This window comes from Neolamprologus multifasciatus, chromosome 7, assembly GCF_963576455.1.
Source record: "Neolamprologus multifasciatus chromosome 7, fNeoMul1.2, whole genome shotgun sequence".
NCBI lineage: Eukaryota > Metazoa > Chordata > Actinopteri > Cichliformes > Cichlidae > Neolamprologus > Neolamprologus multifasciatus.
Genome location: NC_140445.1, coordinates 63239460 through 63260555, shown reverse-complemented (window position 1 = coordinate 63260555; position 21096 = coordinate 63239460). Strand labels below are relative to the sequence as shown.

Sequence of the window (21096 nt, the reverse complement as noted above, 5' to 3'; positions counted from 1 at the left end):
ATTTCCATTCCTCCTGTGATGCTTGTATTCGATGCGCCAGTCGTTTTGCTGTTTCACATGGAGGGCTTTGTGTAGAACTTTTCTGCCCTCATCCTACCCACTGTAAAAATGATCCCACTTAGTCCCACATATAATTTTCTGTTAAAGATAGCACTGCTGTAGGATCAGCAGTAGGATCAGTATCTGCAGATAACCCAGCTTAAGGTCTAGAACTTTGTTCTGAGAGAGAAAAAGTTCAACCGAACATCTTTGCTTTCAAAGGGCAGGTCATACTTTTCTCCTCGTCTTCCTTCCATTTGCCCCCAACAATCTTCAAACAAATACGAGCACACGTTGCCCTTTTCGCCGCTGCACAGCACTATATTTCCCCCACCCCCCTGTGCCCTGTAGCCATCCATTCAGTACATGCACACCTCATTCCCCTACTGCCACCCCAACAGTTTCTCACTTCTGCCCTCTAACCATCTGACAATTATTTTTCACCAAGCTGACCTCTCATCAGCAGTATACAACTCCCTGTCTCTCATCTGGCTGCCCTCTACTTATTTTCAGTGAAGCTTAAAGGGGAAAGCAACAATCTCACACATTGGCATGTATTTACACACTTCTTCCATCTTTTTCTGCCTCCGTGCTTCTCTGTTTCTTTTTTATTTCATGTTCGGTTTTGACACCTTTGCCTCACTTAACTTACGTGATCTTAAAGCCACGCGGTGTAACCATGCCCTTAGCATTTAAGTTTGTCCTGACCTTTCTGTGTCCCTGAAAGTAATGTCTTGTATCCACATTAAATATCTCTTCAAGATGTGCACTAGAGCTCCTTTCCTTCTTCTCTCTGCTCTCGTTCTTACTACTTAATCCCATCTTTTTTAAAAGTGGCACCTACACCCTCTTCCTTTCTCGTGTCAGATACATGAGAGGACTGTAGAGAAGAGAGGACGGCGGGGATGTTGCTTAGACACATACGCTTGATATCTGAGAGACCACAGAGCAGAAATATAATGCTGCAGGCGTGTTATGGCTCCACAGCATTTGTCAGACGCAATGAATCTGAGAATCTTTGCCATGGGGAATCTGGATACCAAAAAGCCAATTGCAAGATTAAACATGAAGCAGACTGGTGCACAAACAAATTTACAGAATCACATGTGTAGATGAAAAATAATCTATAAAAATAATCCCCATCTATACGCACATGCAACCTTATGCACATGCTCACGATCGCCTTGAAATCAAGCGTAATCACTAGAGGCAATATTTTTAACGAAATTTAATAAATGCAGACAGCTTTTTGTGAAATTGTTTTCTACTTACACAAACAGCCCCTCAGTCACAAATTACAAACAAAAATGAGATCTCTTCTCAATTCATTTCACATCACAAGGGGAATATGCAAATATAGCTGGGGGGGGGCAAGTAGGAAAAGGGGAAATTGGATTAAAGACAGCATGAGGCAAGATGCTGACTATGAGACAGGAAGAAAGACGAGGGTGCAGGAGAGAAAAAGAAAGAGTGCAGGAGACAGTTCTCTTACAAAATGGGCTGAGAAGGGGTGATTACCACAAACTGAATGCCACCCTTCCCACAGATACCCAAAGGAGCGGGAGAAACCACTTCAATATTCCCCATTCCAACTCACAAAGGAATGCACCACTTGCTCGATACTCCTCCTAACCCGTCAAATACCATTAACAGATTCCCACTCAGGTGCAAAGAAAGGGATTCTTCGGATGGGACAACCAAAAGAAAAAATTCTCCACCGCAAATCTAAAGTGACATCCTCTGTGGGGCAGCGAAAATCCTTTACAAGTGAAGCTGTAGAGGTCCCTCACTCCCTCTTCACAAAACAACACCACATAACCATTTTCTGTGAGTCATGAGTCATGGCCTACTTCCATTGCTTTTACTTTTTTTTCTTATACTGCTGGTTTGATACATAGAAGCTATGTCAGGAAAATATCATTGTTTTCTCTGGGGATTTCTGCTCTACTGAATATAGTTTAGAAGGTAAATATTTCTCCAACATTAGCAGGGGATCTAGTCAAGGAGAAAGCAAGGATGCTTTGATTGGGCCCCGAGAAAGAACAAACTTCTTAAATAAACACAGCGATGCTACTGTGTGCTAAATGTGATGCAACACAGCTGAAGGACTAGTGTCAAAGCTCGTCCTGAAATCCCGACTGTGTGCCTTCGGTAAGGCTCAAATTTGATCCTAATTTGATCTACGTGCACACACTCGCCATACATAACGCTGATGATGAGATGCACAAAATGCTTTGCTTGCACAGTTAAATAAAGTTCGGAGCAAAGTATAATTAAACGAGAAGAGATTATGCAAAAAAAAAAAAAAAGTTTTCTGATTGTTTACTTTTACAAAACAGAAAGTAATTCCTAACTTTGCGGGTGTAATTAAAAAAGTAAGTGGTGTAATGAACCACGGCGCTACGATGGTGCTACGTAATACGAGGACATTTCTTCAGAAATCAGCAAGAGTAATAAACAAGTCCCAACTTGTTAAAAATGGGAGCAGTCAGACACGACAGTATGTTGGATGATTACATTAACTTTTGTTGCAGAAAATACCAATCACAGCGATGACTAATTATATGAGATGGGATCGCAGCACTACATATCAGTAGGGTAATTTCAATCGAGTTCATGAGACTCAACAGCATTCCGGTTATGATCAATGGGTTTCCACCCGGAAAGATGTTGGTACTTTGTTAACGTGGCACAATGTGCCGCACTGTGTGGCAAAGCCAGAACAACAAAGCTGTGTAGATTTGCTGCTGGTGCGAGAAGGAAAGAGCGGTGAATGATTTACCTTACAGTAACTCGTGCATATAAATGAACAGATAAACAACTAGGGATATAAGTTAAGCCTAAGTTCCCCAAGTGGACTATTAGACTTCAAAAAAACTGACAAAAACCCCGTCATCATATTCTTGGATGACAAACAGCAGCTCCAAATTATATCCTGAAGTTAAAAAAAATCTCAAATTAAAACAATATTCAACATCAATCCAAGTAAAACATTTTCCCATCACTGCAAAAACTCAAGCAGAACGCTTAGTGTTCAAACATTTCATGTCGTAGACTCATGCATGGAGCAAAGGCTGAGTTTTTGGTAAGCGTATGCTCTTCTGGGTAAATATGTACGTGAGGATGGACCCCTGCTGAGAGTAATCAAGAAACACTGTTCCCCTAATCTGCAGTGTGCCAGAATAATTTATCCCAGATGCATTTTCATTATCATTTCATAAAATGAAAAGGATCTCCATCCAGAGGAGCGCTACAGTCCAGGTTAAAAAACAAACAAACAAATGAATCACTGCAAGTATGCCTTACAACACGTAGACTATCATGCGATCTGTGCACTGGTCCTACACAGAGTACGCTGAGTTTTTGCTTGCTCTTTGAAAATGCTATGAAGGAAGAACAATTACAAAAATGCTGGAGATTTCTTTGCTTTGACATGTGGGAAGGTGGAACCGTTACTGAAGGTAATACACGAGTATAAGGTGGTCAGGCTGGTGTAAGAACACAGACAGGCTGTTGTTCCAAAGAAAATGCAGTGACGTATTAGATCAGTAGCGAAAAATCCTCCATTGGCAAAGGAAAGGCGTGACATTGAGAAAGGAATACCTGCACAAGAAGGATGAAATCACAAAAGGTATCTGAGCCTCGCTTTAATGTTCTGGTTTATTTTTTATGACTGATAAGACCCAGTAAGGAAGCAATAGGTGTCATTATTTCCAGTAGTCTGTCTGCCTATCCAGACTAAAACAAAATCCCAGCACCGCCAAAGTAAAACAGCAGCATTTTACACATTTTACAACAAAAAGGTTGTGGTATCGATGCAACCAGAGTGTCAAACTAGACTTTTTATCTCCTTTTGCAACAGCACTAATAACAGCTCTTCTGATGACTCTAATCATAAGGCTTTACACAGCAAATCCATTAACATAAGAAAGCCGTACACCAGTGTGATTAGCATTTCATGGCCACATTAACTAGTTAATGGACACATTCACTACACATTTAGAAAATCTGCATTCCCCAGCTAATTACAGAGAGTACTTATTGTCCCGCGTGGACTTTAACCTGTGTGTTCTTGGAATCATCCACCGAAGCGTGCATTAAGCTGCAAAGACAATAAATAAATCACACGTTTAATCTGCGAGCGATGGCTTATGGTAGCAATGGGAATAGAAGTAGTGGTTAAAAAAACAAGACGGAAACGTCAGTGTTGCTCGAAAGGAACAGAGACTTGATTTTTTCATGAGTACCGTTACAGCCGTATACGGGAACTGAGGCCAACTTACAACAAGAGAGTGGAGTCCCACATTGTTGCAGCTGCAATGAGCAACCTGCATCATTACAAAAGTAATGCAGAACTTTATCTTTGCACAGTTTGTTAAAATGCATTTTCAAGCTCTAGGATTTATCTCCATGGCCTTGTTTTTCAATTCAATTCAATTCAAATTTATTTATATAGCGCCAAATCACAATAGTCGCCTCAAGTCGCTTCATATTGTACAGTAGATACAGAGAAAAACCCAACAATTATATGACCGTCTATGAGCAGCACTTTGGCGACAGTGGGAAGGAAAAACTCCCTTTTAACAGGAAGAAACCTCCAGCACAACCAGGCTCAGGGAGGGGCGGGGCCATCTGAGAATGCTGTTGATTATTTTTCCACATCACAGACACTTTCTTTCTTTCTTTTTAAAGGTGAGTGTTAAATGTTCCTTCCTGGAATGCTGTTTGATCTGTTTATTAGACTGCTGTCTGACAGCTTTCTATTTGACATTCAGCAGGTGACCATCAGCGCCACGGATGGCTCAGTGCCACGGAGAGTTCAATAAGTAAAATAACTCAAGATGACACAACGCATAGGGCCTCATTAAAAATGTTGTTTTTGTACCTGAGGTCAGTCTTCGTGTGACTATCCGGCCTCATAATTGCACACAAACATATACAAAGAGACAAACACAACATAGAAAACATCTCACTCCCTCTTTCTCTAAAGTCTCCAAGAGCACTCTCCTTTAACTTTGAGACACAGCGCTAATTTGCTGCAGTACCAAAGCAGATCCTAATGTAAAACCACACGGGATATTAGGTGAAACCTCTAAAAATAAAAAATGGACTCATTCTATCAGAGATATGTGTATGCGAGGATTGGGAGTGAGACGAGCAGAAGAAAGGCCTGTCCTCCCAGACTGCCGTCAGGATTCTGTCTGGCAAGCTGTAGTCACAGGATAAAGGACATGCCATGCCTTTGATCAGGAGAGGAGAGTTTTGCAGGTGAGAGAGGTAAAATGGAGGAAGATCTGAATATCTGTCAGACTAGAGCGGCTGAATTCTGTTACGCATCAGATTTCTGACTGTTTTTGCTTGTTCTGGGGGAGAAAAAGAAAAGAAACTGCAGACACCCTTTACAAGAATGTGTCCCAATCAGCCATGCAATTACCATCCAGAACATGCTGTGCAATGAAGCAGCAGCAGGCAATTCAAATGAAAACAGTGCAAACTGTTTCCTGCTCACTGTGCAGCTCAATTACAAAGCAAATCAATTTGATCCCCTTATTTTTTTACATGTTTTTAAGCTCGACGGTAAACTTTCGGAGCAGCAAAACAGAACTCGAATATCTGATGCACACACCACTTTCACCTTCCCTCCGATATTTGAAAGGTTTCCTGACTGTGGCAGAGCTACTTCAAATCCCTGGGACTAGAGAGTGAATGAGAGGAGGATTAGAGGGGTAATGTGAGTAGATGAGAGAGTGAGGGTCGCTGCGATTTGCCACTCTGCAAGGATTAGCTCGGAAAACATCTTCACAGTCACAAACTACATCAATCAAGGATGTGATTCAGTCAGTTTAAAAAAAATCAAGTAAATTAAATCTTTAACCTAAAAAATACTCTTCTTCTCGTTGCCACAAGTGTGCCCCATATCGCTCACCATTATTTAAATATCGTATCCATATCAAAATAACTGGAAGAGCCATCTAACAATGTCTCCACTGAGTGTGTCACTAATGTGGATTGTGGATGTATAGATGCCATGTGGCACACCTGTGGAATAAGCCTATAGGCTGCAGCTACACCTACCGCCCTGAATGAATGCACTCCAGATGTCAGGCCTATTCTGGGGGCTCCTCTGATGAGGGGTGAGCGGGTCCAGATGGCGGCACAGTTTTACCATGTGCTTATAATGTGCAAGCATTCCGTTTAAATAGGGCATCATCACCACAATGGAAATAATTACAGTCAACAGAAAGGGGGGTGGGGGGTGGGGGAGAAACATGGCCTAAGTTTAGCGCCGATTAACAGAAGAATAATCAACGCACCTCTTTTATCTTGAATCTTTACAGTGAGCTCCACGAACGGCTCTGCCTCCCTATCCAGCCTCCTGGTTATTGTGATATCTCCGCTGTCGCGGCCCACGCTGACCGGAGAGCTCTCTGACTCCGGGTAAATCAACTCGTAGCTGGCTGATTGAAATCTGGTGGGACTCAAGCTCGTTATGACCGAGCCGATGCTGGCGTCTTCGGACACGTTAAGAGAAACCACGGAGCCGGGGTCAAGTAATGCCCTCGGCGAACGCCCTGCCCTCGCTGTCCCCGCTAATTCAGCGGGACGCGTCGTCCACCGCTGTGGAGCGACAGTAACCAACACAGCCTTACTGGTCAGAGGGGGCCATCCGTGGTCTCTGGCATAAACGCAGAATTTGACTTTAGAAGGGAGCCCCAGGATTGAGTCGACCAGTAAAACTTCGCCTGTTTTCGGGACAACATAGAAACTGCCATTTTGGGGGACAGAGATATACGTCAACTCTGCGTTTTTTCCGCTGTCTGCGTCGACAGCCTCCAGCCTGTAAACTACACTACGGAGGGCAGTGGTGTCATGTAAACTTATGTGAATGTTGTCTGCGCTGCGAAAAGTCGGTTTGTGATCGTTGGTATCCAAAACGTCCACTTTTACCGACGCAACGTCGAAGACGACAGACCCAGGTGCGCAGGTCTGGCAGCACAGACCTAAGCTCAGCAGGTATTCTGAGCGAGTCTCTCTGTCTAAAACCCTGGAAGTTCTGAGCAATACACTTCCCCGCTTGTGGTGAGCGAAGGCTCGGAAAGCTTCACTGCCGTTTCCGTACAGTTTGAAGTGCGTTCCGGAGACCGGGCACCATTTTTGCGCGGTGATGCGCCTCACCGGAATAATCAGTCCGTTTACTTTAGAACACGGCGGTGAGTTCTCAAAAACATGCCCGTGGAAGAAAGGCAGTCGCTCCTGTGCTTCATATCCAGCAGCTGGCGTCAGAAGGCAGCATAACAATACACCCCAAATCATGTTGGTGGCAAGTTATGTACCCCCGAGCGTCTCAGAGGGGTTGGTAGGAAATCCTTAAAAAAGAAAGGAAACACACTTGAGAAACATTTCCTTCATAGCCATCCACGGTGCGGTCCTTCCGGGAGAGCCCGCTGAACTTTAAGCTGTTTCATCCTGGGAGATCCGCCTTTCGGCTCCATGTAACACGGCAGCGTGCAGGCAGCCCACAGCGCTGCAGGCAGTTTGTTGTGTTCGCACCCAGCGTTCAGCACTAGAGCACCGGACAGCGCCAAGCGCGGGGGCGTGGCGGCGCACGGGGACGGAGCTCCTCGGTGCACCCCACCCTGTGTGATGGTCAGGAGGGTCTCTGCCTCAAACCTCTGCACGGCGGCACAGCGTGAGCACGCGCAGCCGTCCGAGCGGTGCGCCACATAAATCCGCTCTCTCCACTGAAGGATAATCACTCGTGCTTCCTGTCCAGAGAAAGTCGAGAGAAAGCAGATCCACCATTTCCCCAGACGCTAAATAAACAGCGGTCTTCAAACACGGCAGTTAGAGGTGCCTTGCTCGAGAACACTGGCGCACAAGTTATGAGGAATTATCCACGCAGCACTCCCAAGTGTTCAGTCCGTTCACAAGTCTTCTCTGAACTTTAGGTTACTCTTCTTATCAGGCATTACATTTCTGAGCTGCTCGCACTCGTGGCGCAGAGAGACAAAATAAACTGAAAATGCACCAATATGAATGCAAATCCGACGATCTGGCCTGTTAAACTGTGTAAACATGACTGCTTTAAGACGGGCTGTGCTGAGTAGCGTCTTTCCCTCTTGCGTTATGGCGTTATGCACACCAGAGTTCAAATTAAGACTGTCACCCTGATTGCTCTTCCTTTCCCTCCCCACTCTGCTGGTGTGCCACGCACCCACATCGCTCTAAACCTAATCTGTAGGGGTCTACTGCTAATTCCCACAACTCCCCTCACCTCCCTGTAAGTGGCGAGTCAGAAGAGTAAACACTGTATGGAGCTTTGAGTTGTCGGAAAGATAAGAAAATAATGGGCTAGAGAGCAAGCTCCGTTGAGCTTGTCTCCCATGTCATGTCAGCCTTTTACCTTGAAATGCACGCAGATCAATATTTATATGCCTTGGGGGTGTGATGTTACGCTGGGTATGTAATTCAATGCCATGCACTGCTTCTATGCTCGTGCTCTTGCCAGAATCTGTATTCAGTTTGAAAATTCATCAAAGCTCCCGCTGAAAGATTCTTATCAATTCAAAACCACAATCCATCATAGCAATTTTAGCCAAATCCACTCTACAGTAAACTGTTCTTTTCAGGCAATAACTCTGGTAACTGGCAGCGAGCCTCCAGACAATTCTGAATCACAGCCTGCAGCTGGAGCACAAAGCTCATATTGGTTGCTTGTTGTATTCCTTTATGTGGCACCAGCTCTAGGCTGTGTCACCAGGACACGTGAGCCATCCCACACTCTCGCTGGTGTTTTTACAATCTCTGACCACAGGAGGGAAAGGCATATCAAAACGTGCCCACCAAAATAACCCCAGAGCATTCTATGACAGGGAGCCCATTGATGGGAAATGACCTCATGCAATATTATCAGTGCTTCCATTGAAGGTGAAATTGCGATATCTGAAACAGACACTGTCAGCGAGGACTCTGTGCGCTCTGTTGTGCTCGGCAACTTTTCTTTGAACTTCCTAAGTGCTTCATGAATGCAAATCAAATCCAGTCTTTTATCATGTTGTCTCACATGGTGAAATTCACCGTGACTGCCAGCATGGGAGATAGTGTAGCAGAGGCTAATTCAATCACGGGGGTCAGGCCAGAGTGTGAGGGATAGTTTACTTGAGGGTTGCGGCAGTTATCTACAGAGATGAAACGCCAACATACGACACATCAAAACAACAAAGCTGTAATGAATTTAAAAAAATAAAAATAATGAAACTGTCTCATTATCCCTCTACTCTAACAGATAACTCAGAGCTGCAGGGTATTTCCAAAAAAAGAGAAAGAAAGAAAAAACTCATGCTGAAGAAAGCAGCAAGTGAACATTAGAAAGCTTCATGCTTACTTAATGAATAATTGACCAAATCTATTCCCGTCATTCAAATAGAGGCAGACATAGCTTTTGAAGGCAAAGGTTGCAGCCTAGCATTTCAAATACTCCTCAGAGACAAATGAAGGATAGGACTGAAGGAAAGGCACGTGTTCTATAAACTGATGTCAATGTCTGTCATTCTTCCGGCAAAAATGGGCTCAAAACATCCTGAAAAGATGAAAGTTAGTGTTAAGAGGATTTAGTACAAACTAGGGCTGATACGATTAGTCGACTAGTCACGATTACGTCGACTATCAAAATCGTCGACGATTGATTTAATAGTCAACACGTCGTTTGAAGCTTTGTAAGATCACAAAAGACGCAGGAATAAGTAGTAGGATTTAAGAGTGTAATAACGGACTGAAACAGAAGATGGCAGCACTGCATGTACAAGGATGCCAGCTGCCGTTAAACCCCGAAGAAGAAGAAGCAGCGTCCCAGAACTCATAGCGCAGCCCAGCTCAGTTTCCAACAATGGCGGCAGCTAGTTAGTTTTAATATTACTCTTATTATTCTTTCTGGGTCACAAAATAAACGTTTAACATAGTTTCAGGCGAGAATGTAGCTGTGTAAACCTCAAATGTCTGCTCAGTTTATCAAGACACCACATATTTTCAAAAGCGCTCTGACGTTTTCGGAGACGTCTGTTACCCACTAGCTCGATAGCTAGCCGGGGGCTAGGCTCACTAGAGCCGTGAGAACACCGGACTCCCTGTAAATCGTTTTCAAACCCACCGCTGTCTTTCGCTACTTGGGTTAAACATGATATATAAGTCACTTAGATAACTTAAAAATGTTATTGTTTGGCTTTTTTTAGTATTTTATTTGTTCCTGAGTAAATCGGTTTGGCTGAGATTAAAGTTATAGTTTTACACAGCTGAATACACGTCAAGCAGACAGCTGATTATCAGAAGTGTGAGATGCTCGAGAATATATTCCGGTGTCCTGTTATATTTTAGATAGCAAGGAGTTTATTAAACTTCACCGAAACAATCTGCAAATTTCATTAAAATTTAATAAACTATCATCTTGTCTTTATTTTTAGTTAGCACATACCTTAAACACTTAAAGCTGTAAGCTAATGATAGTTATATAAGAGCAGATGCTGCTGGTGCAATAAGCTGTAGTCCAATGGATGATGATCTGATTAGTCGACTAATGGCAAAAATAATCGGTGACTAGTCGACTATCAAAATAATCATTGGTGGCAGCCCTAGTACAAACATCAGTTAACAGGCAGTTAGGGCCAAACACGAAATAGAGTAGGCTGATGTTTTTAAAAACGAGCCATTCAGCAAAAGTCGATGAAATAATTGCCTTAAACAGGCAGGTTTATTAAGGAACGGCAGGACATTTACAATGGATGACTAAGCATTCAGCTCTCAGGTTACTAATCGCTAGTGAACGTTTATGGGGAACATTTATATAAACTCTGCCCCCACAAGTCTTCCTGGAAAAGCTGCAAAGAGCCTTTTCTGGAAACACAATGATGCCCGACAGGAGCAGCATGGTGTGCTCTGTAGCACCGTTCGTTTAAGTGTTCCTGTGTATATGGTACCCTAAGGACATTTTCCAGGCAAAAAAGCAGTTAAAAGAGCTGGATAAATATAAAAACACTTCACATATGTGTTAGGTACAGCTAATTAGATATGATCTGTGATCCCATTGTGGCTTCTACCTATTAGTATAGGATTTAAGCTCTGCTGTAGAAACCATAACTGTTTAATAACACAGATATTAATTATGGGGAAATGTGAGCGATCGAGTTCAGATGGTATCTTCACCAATAATAGTACTGGCAGATCATACTAAAAAAAACAACCAAACCAAACCATCTCATTACCGACTGTCTATTCTGAGCCTTTTAACTCAGAACAGTATGCCCCCTAAAAGCTGACGCTCATTCACAGGATGACTGAATACGTTTAATAAAATGAGAACAACAGCAGCCACTTTGAAGGAAAAAGCCCCAAATAATCTATTGATTAATGCATAGCTTGTTGTTTTGGTAGAAAAAGGAGGGGGGGAAACGAGCCTCTTCAGGGCCACATCATGTCTGTGGAGACATTTTATTATATCTACATTGTGATTAGTGGGGCCTAGGGCTTTCTCAGTGATTAGCGCACTAAGAAATAATCACTGAGTCGAACAGTATCTCCTTGTAGCCCGGAACAATCACGACTTTTTATTAGCACATTAAAAGATTTCTCACATCACGAAAAGACACAGGAGATAGTGACTGCAAAATAAAAGAAAAAAGAAAATGAGCACTGCTCAGTAGTCCCTCTCACTCTGCCGGACTAAAAGGTGAAATTTTTAAGAGGCAGTGGTGATGTTCTCTTTGAAATGCAGTTTGGAGAGTGAGGACATTACCTCAGATGATCACTGAAGCTCCACGGTTCTTTTTCTCAGTTAATTATCCCAGCAGGCCCCCGACATTAGGCAGGTTTCCATTACTCGACCAGTTCAAGGTAATGAACTGATGGTGTACATTCAATAATGTGCTATTTATGAAGCTGAGAGGATTACGAGCGACCCATTGGGGAACATATGAAAATACTGCAGGCTTCACGAGGAGAGGAGAATAATAACTTCGTCAGACACGGTGTTCCTGTAGCATCTTCTATTTGATTTACAAATGAGCCCAAAACCAAAAGCTTGCTAAGCTAATCTTCCACCTCGAACTCTGTGAGAACAGAAAAGACTAGCTGTATTTTCTCTGCTGCTTTAAATCACGAGCTCTATTGTTTCTTTCTTTTTAATTTTTTTTCAGTGTAACAACGTTAAGTGGGGTCTTAATAAGAGTGGCTCTAAATGGACATTGTACCCATACATCACACGATATTACCTTCCAAAACAGGTCCCTTACCCAGGCAGAGGCCCTGCGGTTCATCACGCCTGTTGTCCAGGGGGGGAGAAACGTTATAAAGTCAGTTTAGGAGCTGTTTTCCAGCAGGAACTATCATTTAATAAATAATGAGAGAGACTTTCTGCAGCTGCTAGAACATAAATTTCACCACTGTTTTACAACATGCAGGCTAAAAAACGAAAACAAAACCCTGGCTGCAATGAATATGCACAGGTTTTTACATTCTATATATGTGTTAGCTTAAAGTTGACTGTATATTTAAATGGCTAATATGAGCATTTTTCCACCCGTGAGTAGTTAAAAAGCACAGTTTGACATTTTTGTTTTTTGTTAGCATTAAAACAAACGAGTATGCTAGCATACCCAGGTACGAATATGGGTTTTTTTCGTCTTGGATGCCGTAAATCGTCCTTTTCTTTCTTGTTTGTTCTATATCCCTCCAACTATCCATCTTTTCAGCCTCCTGCACATCTTCAATGAGGCAATAATGTCAACTGACATCCCCCATTACTGTTCATTTCGAAGCTACAGTTTGCTCAGTCACAGTGAAAGGCCTAAGGCGCCCCCATCTGTGTTTTTAGAGTGCTGCAACGTGGTCAACAGTCCTGCACTCAACGACTGTAAGCAAAGCAAGTGTAAAATTAGCAAGAAAAATCCTGACAGACACTTCAAAAGTTCAAACTGAGCTGAGGGGTAAGAAACGACATATCACCACTATAAACTTTACAAATTAAAAAAACTACTGACTGGATTAGAATCTAAACTAAAGTAAGATCCCGAGGAGACATACTTGTAATAAAATGAAACCCGTTAAAAAGTGGAGAAAGCAATGAAGCAACAAACTTCAAAAGGCTCGGGGAAATAGCTGACACCACTTACACACGAGCTGCATGTACGCAGCAGCTAATTTAAGTTCTTTGATTAATTGCAGTGCTTTACAATATTAAAATATTTTTTCCTGGCACAAAGCAATCAAGTCATTTAACAGTAAAAAGCCAGTTTAATTGCAGAATATATTGACAGTACAATACAGCAATAAAAAAACTGCCATAATGCTTCTATTTTTACATGACTTACACAGCTGCTGCTCAGCTCGTCAAACAGAACAGCAACAGGGCACGGTACAGTAACAATGACAATGACACGACATACAGACAGGCTCACAGAGCGCTGCACCCGTCATTCTCCACGGGCTAGGGATGTGTTAATTAAGAAATGTACAATATAATAATAATAAACATAAACCAAGAACCGAGACACAGAGCATTCGATGACTGGGTTTGAAAGGGACTGGGCTGAAACTGGTTGTCACACAGGGAGAAGAAAGCACAGCCACCAAAACAAAACAAAAATAAAAACTAAAAAATATGGATTACTTTGCATGTATGCGCTTCATACATAACGTTAAATGACTTGACATTGTCCATGATCTCTCGTTACTCTGTCTGGCCTTCATTTACCACATTATATCCTCTTTATTACTTGTGCCTTATTTCACGTATTACATGAGCGGTGTATTTCAATACAGAGCTTCAATGCGTCCTCGCTCGCTACCGAAGGATCCTAGGACCAGACCTGTCGTCTGTTACTGTCTTGCGGAGCTTCACCCCCCGGCGTATAGATACCAGCATATCTATGTCCTCCTGGCTGACAGAGGACGCCCCCTGAGGCGCAAACTGAGCGGGATCCCCTGACAGTGAGCTAGGGAAGGGGAACTGACCCTCGCCGAGGGCGTGGGCGCTGGCTGCCAGCTCTCCTATCTTCTCCACCAGGCTGTGGCGGTTGGCAGCGAGCATAGGGTCCTCCTCAAGACATTGAGCAGCCATGCCGAGGGCCTGCTGTTCGTAAACGGTCCTGTCCGCCCCTCCTCCACAGCCCCAAGATGTGTCAGGGAGGCTCATCCGCTTTGGAGGAGCCCTCATATTGTCACAAGCTGATAGGTCATCGCCATACAGAAACTCCTCACTGCCTGCAGAGTGATGAGACGGGCTAGTGTAACCCGGGGAGTTTGGCACCGTTGGGGTTTTAACTGGCACGATGGGAGGCCGGATGGGAATGGGGCCAGATGTAGACGGCGTGCGTCTCACGCCAGTCTTGGAGGATGGCGTCCGGCGTATAGTGGCTGTCCCTGAAGCAATAGCTCCAGCGCCATTTGGAGTTCCCTGAACAGCCTTACCTGCAGGCAGACCCGCTGTACTCGCAGGTCTCTTAGTTTGGATCATGCGGCGGTAGCTCTGTGCAATGTTACTATGACGAGGGATGGTGGAGGATTTGTCAAAGTCCACCTGCCCTTCGCTGTCAGCGTCTCCATTAAGAGAGTAGCACTCATAATCAGAACCTAGAAATCACAGCAAGTCATGAGAATCCATTTTTCCCCCCACACTGAATATTCAATAGTTCACAGAGCAGTTGTCTTGAAGGGTTAATTAGCAGGTGCTTCATTACATAGCAATTCACAGTAATCAAACTGGAGTTTAAGGCAACACGTACAAATCACACACGTGCAATGATTGAAACACAACAGTTAAATTCATGAATAGTGTGTGTTTAATCAGGCAGGAGTGCGTGGCTCTTCAGGGATGACTGTTACCTTGACTGGGTATGGTGTCCTCGGAGCAGGAGGGGGTGTTGGTCTGGGTGCTATAGCCACTGGAGTACTGCAGAGAGTCTCTGCTGCTCTTTTGCTGCTCCATGCTCAAGCCCCTGGTTAGAACCATGGCTAGAGTACTGGCTGCTGGAGAGAGCGGCTCGCCATGCTTAACACACATATACAGAGATACAGACAGGCAGGAAATACATAAAGATCAGGACACATTTACATTTTCATCACACTGCAATCCCTACAGCATACAAATTGATATACTGGCATCTATTTTTTCACTCCTTTTTACCTTGGCTGCGATGGTTCCTGGGCCGCTTCTCACCCTGTGTGGCTCATCAGCTTGCATTCCAGAATACCCCTGTGGACTGGGCGGAGCCTCCAGTTCTCTCATCTTATCCACAGACTCCCTCCTACGCTGTGGGGTGCTGGCCAACGGCGGTTCGCAGGAACTCGATTTGGCCCAGTCCTGCAACAGCAGACTGAATAATGAGACCGTCTTCCAACTGTGCATCTCCAGTGTTTCGCTGGAAGTTGTGCAGTTAAACACAGAAGCTGTTGATTTGGCTTATAAACTGGTTGGATGCATGGTAGATATGAATAGAGCACGGCAGGGCGTGCAGTTTAGCACAACTTTTTGGTGGAAACATTGGAAAACAGCAAAACAATGATTGTGAAGTTATTCTACGGAATGCGAAATCTGCGAAGGCAACAAAACACAAGAAGCAAAGAAGCAACAAAGTCTCAAAAGAGAGAACCCAAAGCAAAATTTGCAAATGAAAACAAACCTTCCAGCTAGGAACCTTTGATGTGGGTGAGGGAGTATTGGATCCAGGGGAGTGGTTAAATGTGGGGGACGCAGGAAGTATGACAGATAGAGGCCTGATGGTGCCAGTGTGTGAGAAAGCAGGGCGGAAGGTGCCGAAGGATGAGCATGAGCCAAACTGCGGAATGGACAGACAGGTCTGAGTAAGAGTGCTCAACATCGGCGTTATACCACGTTATACCTCACAGCGGCGGTCATTAAAGGCTCACGGGCCTCTTTAAGCTATAGATAAAAATGATTGAAATGCACAGCACATCAGCGCGTGTGTGTGCGCGTCCAGCAAAGCAAGTACGCTGGTAAGAGATGCATGCAGTACTAACCGCTGTAGGAGAGTTGCACTCGCTGACAGACTGGCAGGTTTCTGAAGCCTCAGAGGAGGCTGAGCTTGTTGATTTCTGGGAAAGGAAAGATGGAGTAAAGAACAGTGGAGATGGAGAGGAAAAAGTTAGATGTGAGAGATGCATAGGAAGATGGTGAGAGCTGGAGAAGAGTGTTGATGAGCTTTAGAAGGAGGGATTTTTTCTCTCTCTGAGGGGATCTATATCCTATAGCCTAGATTGAAAATAAAGTAGCCTGTAAGATCATTTATTCAGAAAAAGAACATTGCATCAGTTGGTGTGTTGCTGAGTGTGTTCTCTACACTGTGATCTGTGCAGACTGTGAGAGTCTGAACGACTTTATCAGTCCAGTGAGATAAAAATTCAACATTTGCAACTGATAGAGATCTATTGCAAAAAAAAAAGAGCTCAAACTCTTATGGTGGCTTCATGTGTGAAATACAAAAACATGCAAAAACTCTGTGGTTTTCAATTCAGACACAGCAGACGGAGTGTGATTGTGGTTAAAAAGAGAGAATTATTGTAGATCTGCATTGACAAGAAAGTGGTGTTGTTGCCGTGTCCTCCTGTCCTGATGTTTTGCTGCCAGAGGAATCTCTGGAGATAACAAGTCTGCTTTATTCCTGATTGTTTTGCTGCAACAAAAAAAAACTAAAACATTTTTCCTCCTGACAAAATAAAAAAAATTAAATATCATAGCTGAGACTGCTACCTGGCTTGTGATATCAGAGGGCATGGGCGATGGAGGCTTTGAATGGGTGTTGGCATCTTGGGAGACAAAGCCCGAGTCATGGGAGGAGACGCTGCTCAGCCGATGGGCTCCTGAGGAGGGCATCTGGAGGAGACTGTTGACAGGAAATGGCATCGGTGTAAAATTCAGCATTTAGCATGCATTCTAATCAGGATTAGGATTAATATTATCACATTTATGGTTTTGTAAATCACACAGAAAATAGTAAAAAGAATAAAAGGCTTGTGAAAAATTCATCACAAAAGCTGTGATCGTGAAGGTTGCATTGTGTGAGAAATCTAAATGATTCCATTCTTCTAATTCTGGTCCATCAAAGAGCATTAAAAAGTTATCATTTCCTTTGATTCTTCTTCCTTTCTGAGCATTAACAGCTGTCTTTGTGCTGCTCTGTCATTTTCACTCTCTCTTTGTCACCCACGCATTTTGAAATGAGCAACTCGCACTTCTCACCTCCCCTCCCGTACTCCCCTCCCACACCTCCTCCTTCCCCTCTCACTCTGGAATCCATCCGACATTAACATTTCTCGTTAATCTTCATTCTCTTGGATGAAGCTTAAGGAGGATTGCCAAAATAAATATGGCAAATTAAACACAATAAATCATTTAAAAGTAAAGCCTAGTCTTAAGCGGTCATTTTTCTCTCCTTTGAGTTTTTAATAAGTAAGCTTGTTTTTATTGTTTCCTATTAAAACCTTTGTCTCTTGATCATAATCTTTCATTTGAATGTGCGGCAATGTGTGGTGCTTAAGTTATTACCCTATAAAAGTAGCATCTCATTACTTCCCCAGTCCCCTTAATGATGACTTTCGACACCTCAGTATATATCAGTAAGGGCCTGTTTTTTTCTCAAGGGTAGCTGCAGAGGCAGAGACCATCCTCACTAACTTCTGATGCACACTAGGGCTGGGTATCGTCACTGATTTCTAGAATCAATTCGATTCCAATTCAATTCGATTTGATTTGAATCTGGGAAATTTTTACAGTCAGAAATATTATAATTCAGATCAGTACATTTACATATTTTTATATCTATAAAAAGGAAGCTGACACTTTCCAGACTTTATCAAAGGTGTGAGCATCACAGCAGATGCCTTTTTGTCAAAGTAGCTGAAGATAAACACAGAAAAACATGAAGATAATTTTCCTGGCCTGGGATTTTATAAAAATATTCTGCAGAACATCAAAAACGAAAGAAAAGCATTAATCTACATATAAACGTTACCTCTGATGTTACAGTGGTTTTATTAGAGACACACTGAGCGTTTTGCATTTTGTATAATTTTAAAAAGTTTAAATTTGTTCAGTATTGAACGCCAGAAATTAGGTTTTCTTTTCGGAAGTAAGTAAAAGGAAACAAAAAGCGGCCGACAGCGCTGTGAACAACGGTAGACTTGTGCGTAACAAGCAAGCGAATAATGCAGAAAACAGATTTTTAGACGGGAAACTGTTGTTGAAGTACAGAGAGAGAGAGCTGTGCATGAAGTGTGATTTTATTGTGGTGGAAGCAAAACAGGAAAAGTCAGAGTGAATTCATGACGATGTTTATGTGAAGTGTAGTTTGGATCTTCTTTTGCTGCTGGTTCGGTCAATATTGTTTGGAGAGACATCAAACTAACAGCTTTAGAATCCGCGCAAAAAGGGCGTGAACACAAAGCGCGGACCTGCCGACAGATCAGAATCAGCGAGCTGTCGGCTTTCAGCCCCGACCGTGTCCGTGCCGTCGGGTGAGAAAGGCGACATCTCACTGATTCTGATCCGCGGGTCCGGGCTGTGTGTTTACGTCTTTGTGCAGAATCCATGTTCCTGCTCTCATTTACTGTCTTAGCTGTTTGGTGGTTGTTGAAATTTTGTGAGGTTTCACCTGAGATTCTGGCATTTCGGGAAAAATAAATTTATATTAAAAAGTCGATTCAGGATTTTAATGAATCGATTTCACGTTATGTCTGTGAAGGTTCTCAGTCATCCAGGTCCTCGTAGTCAAAGGAGCTTGCAAAGAAAAGCGTCTGGACTTCTTTAAGTTACTTGAAGACGTTTCACCTCTCATCCGAGAAGCTTCTTCTTTTGAAGAAGCTTCTCGGATGAGAATCCAAGCCAGAATTGATTTTAATCGATAAATCGATTATTAAAAACCCACCCCTAATGCACACCCAGTCATTCCTCTCTATACTCAGGCCTGAAATATGACAGAAACCGCTCAGTGCAGAAAAGCGCTTCAAGGGTTAGTGCTAAAATAATAAAATCACGGGGGAAAGAGTTAATGTATAGAAGTCAGACTGAACTGAAAGACTGTTTCAGAAAAAGCTTACATGCTGGTGGTGCAAGCATCTGTTTTAAAATTAGCCAGTCACACACTGAGTCAGTGGATAAACTGGGAATACCTATAGCATACTAAGAATAGGATACGGCGTTAATTGGAACAAGTGTCAGGGAGGTTCTGCTCGGAGCTGTAGCACTAAATAAAAGTGAGAAGGTATGATATTCCTTCCTCTCAACCTTAAAATGTGTTTGACCTAGAATGGCACATTTGTAGAGAAACTTTTGCGCTATCACCTTAAGTCAGATGAATATGTGGATTTTGGCTCTTGTGTAGGCTCACGGATGTCAGCTGGTGATATTTGACAGCTTTAGACCTAATCTCGCTGTAAGAAGCTTGAGAACTACAAATATATGCCAGGAGCAAGAGCTGAGGAGCTTGCGAGATAGCGCTGCATGTCGACTGTCACTGCTAATCAGGGTGCATAGTGAAGAAGACATGTCACAGGTATATTCATGGATTTATTGTAGTCTTTATTAATGTGCTATTAAGCCGGCTGAAAAGATTTTTTTAAAGTTTATAAAATATATTACAACCTAATGTACAACCAAAACCTTATATATATACTTCCAAATAATCCTGGATGTTTGACCTTCACAGTACGGTATTATGCAGGTTTCATACACAGGCTCTTTGAGTTTGACACTTGAAGAAAAATGTTTTCCTGAGCTCATCTAAAACAAGAATGTAAAGCATGCACTTGCAAGCATGATTTGAAAATTATGGCTTGGAGATTTATTACATATTCATAGAATCTGGGTTGCTCATTTTAAAAGAGGAGACGTCAACGTCATCCTACAATTTTCTAACCACTTAAATGGAAAAGGGAAAACCACAAACAGCATGATTTGTAACTCAAAACAGAGGACATCTTTTATCTAATTCTGGATGTCTGGATCTTTCAGAGTTGCAGTCTTACACGCCTCTCTGCAGCTTCTCTCCTCCTGCTACCCCCCCAAAAACCCATCTCCATAGAGACTGTGTCTGCTTCCAAAAAGACAAAAAACAAACTAAAAACCAGCAACAAACAACTTAAACAATCACAAAGAAAGAACAATACAGTATCCACATCTGAACCAAAGAGTAAAACAGTGAAATGTGGATTATTAAATATTAGGTCTCTCTCCTCCAAGTCTCTGTTAGTACATGACTTAATAATTGATCAACAAATTGATTTACTCTGCCTTACAGAAACCTGGTTGCAGCAGGATGATTATGTTAGTTTAAATGAATCAACACCCCCGAGTCATTCTAACTACCAGAAATCTCGAAGCACAGGTCGAGGGGGCGGTGTGGCAGCAATTTTTCACACCAGTCTATTAATTAATGAAAGACCAAGACAGACTTTTAATTCATTTGAAAGCCTGATGCTTAACATTGTCCACCCCAGCTGTGAAACTCAGAAACCAGTCTTACTTGTTATCATCTATCGTCCACCTGGGCCTTACACAGAGTTTCTGTCTGATTTCTCAGACTTTATATCTAATTTAGTTCTGAGCTCAGATAAAATAATTATTGTGGGTGATTTTAACATCCATGTTGATGCTAAAAATGACAGCCTCAACATGGCATTTAATCTGTTGTTAGACTCAATTGGTTTCTCTCAAAATGTAAAAGAACCCACCCACCACTTTAATCACACTCTAGATCTTGTTTTAACATATGGCATAGAAACTGAACATTTAACAGTGTTTCCTGAAAACCCTCTCCTGTCTGATCATTTCTTGATAACATTTACATTTACAATAATTGATTACGCAGCAGTGGAGAGTGGACTTTATCAAAGTAGATGTCTTTCTGAAAGCGCTGTAACTAAGTTTAAGAATATAATCCAGCCACTGTTATCATCGTCAATGCCCTGTACCAACACAGAGCAGAGCAGCTATCTGAACGCTACCCCAACAGAGGTCGATTATCTTGTTAATAATTTCACCTCCTCACTACGTAC

At 42.7% G+C, this 21096-nt stretch overlaps 2 protein-coding genes across 10 annotated transcripts in view; both read right to left on the bottom strand.

The window, feature by feature from the left end:
* The window catches only part of LOC146515854 (neural-cadherin-like), a 123804-nt gene extending 110623 nt beyond the window's left edge, over positions 1 to 13181 (bottom strand). The window contains exons 1-2 of one of the 5 annotated variants that reach the window (XM_085167834.1): positions 12300 to 13181; positions 6354 to 12137 (exon numbers count right to left, since the gene is read on the bottom strand). In XM_085167834.1, the coding sequence (XP_085023960.1) occupies positions 6354 to 7353 (1000 nt within the window). In that variant the 5' untranslated portion in view covers positions 7354 to 12137; positions 12300 to 13181. Of the gene's footprint in view, positions 1 to 6353 lie in introns of all 5 variants that reach the window. The other 4 variants (XM_085167833.1, XM_085167836.1, XR_014875253.1 and 1 more) reach the window with 4 other exon arrangements.
* Positions 13182 to 13300: 119 nt separating this feature from the next.
* The window catches only part of mtss1la (MTSS I-BAR domain containing 2a), a 31498-nt gene continuing 23702 nt past the window's right edge, over positions 13301 to 21096 (bottom strand). For 2 of the 5 annotated variants that reach the window (XM_085167845.1, XM_085167846.1), the window contains 6 exons: positions 16796 to 16928; positions 16066 to 16140; positions 15708 to 15863; positions 15212 to 15388; positions 14911 to 15076; positions 13301 to 14658 (listed from right to left, as the gene is read on the bottom strand). In XM_085167845.1, coding sequence (XP_085023971.1) covers positions 13871 to 14658; positions 14911 to 15076; positions 15212 to 15388; positions 15708 to 15863; positions 16066 to 16140; positions 16796 to 16928 — 1495 coding nt within the window. In that variant the 3' untranslated portion in view covers positions 13301 to 13870. The remainder of the gene's footprint in view (positions 14659 to 14910; positions 15077 to 15211; positions 15389 to 15707; positions 15864 to 16065; positions 16141 to 16795; positions 16929 to 21096) is intronic. The other 3 variants (XM_085167847.1, XM_085167848.1, XM_085167849.1) reach the window with 2 other exon arrangements.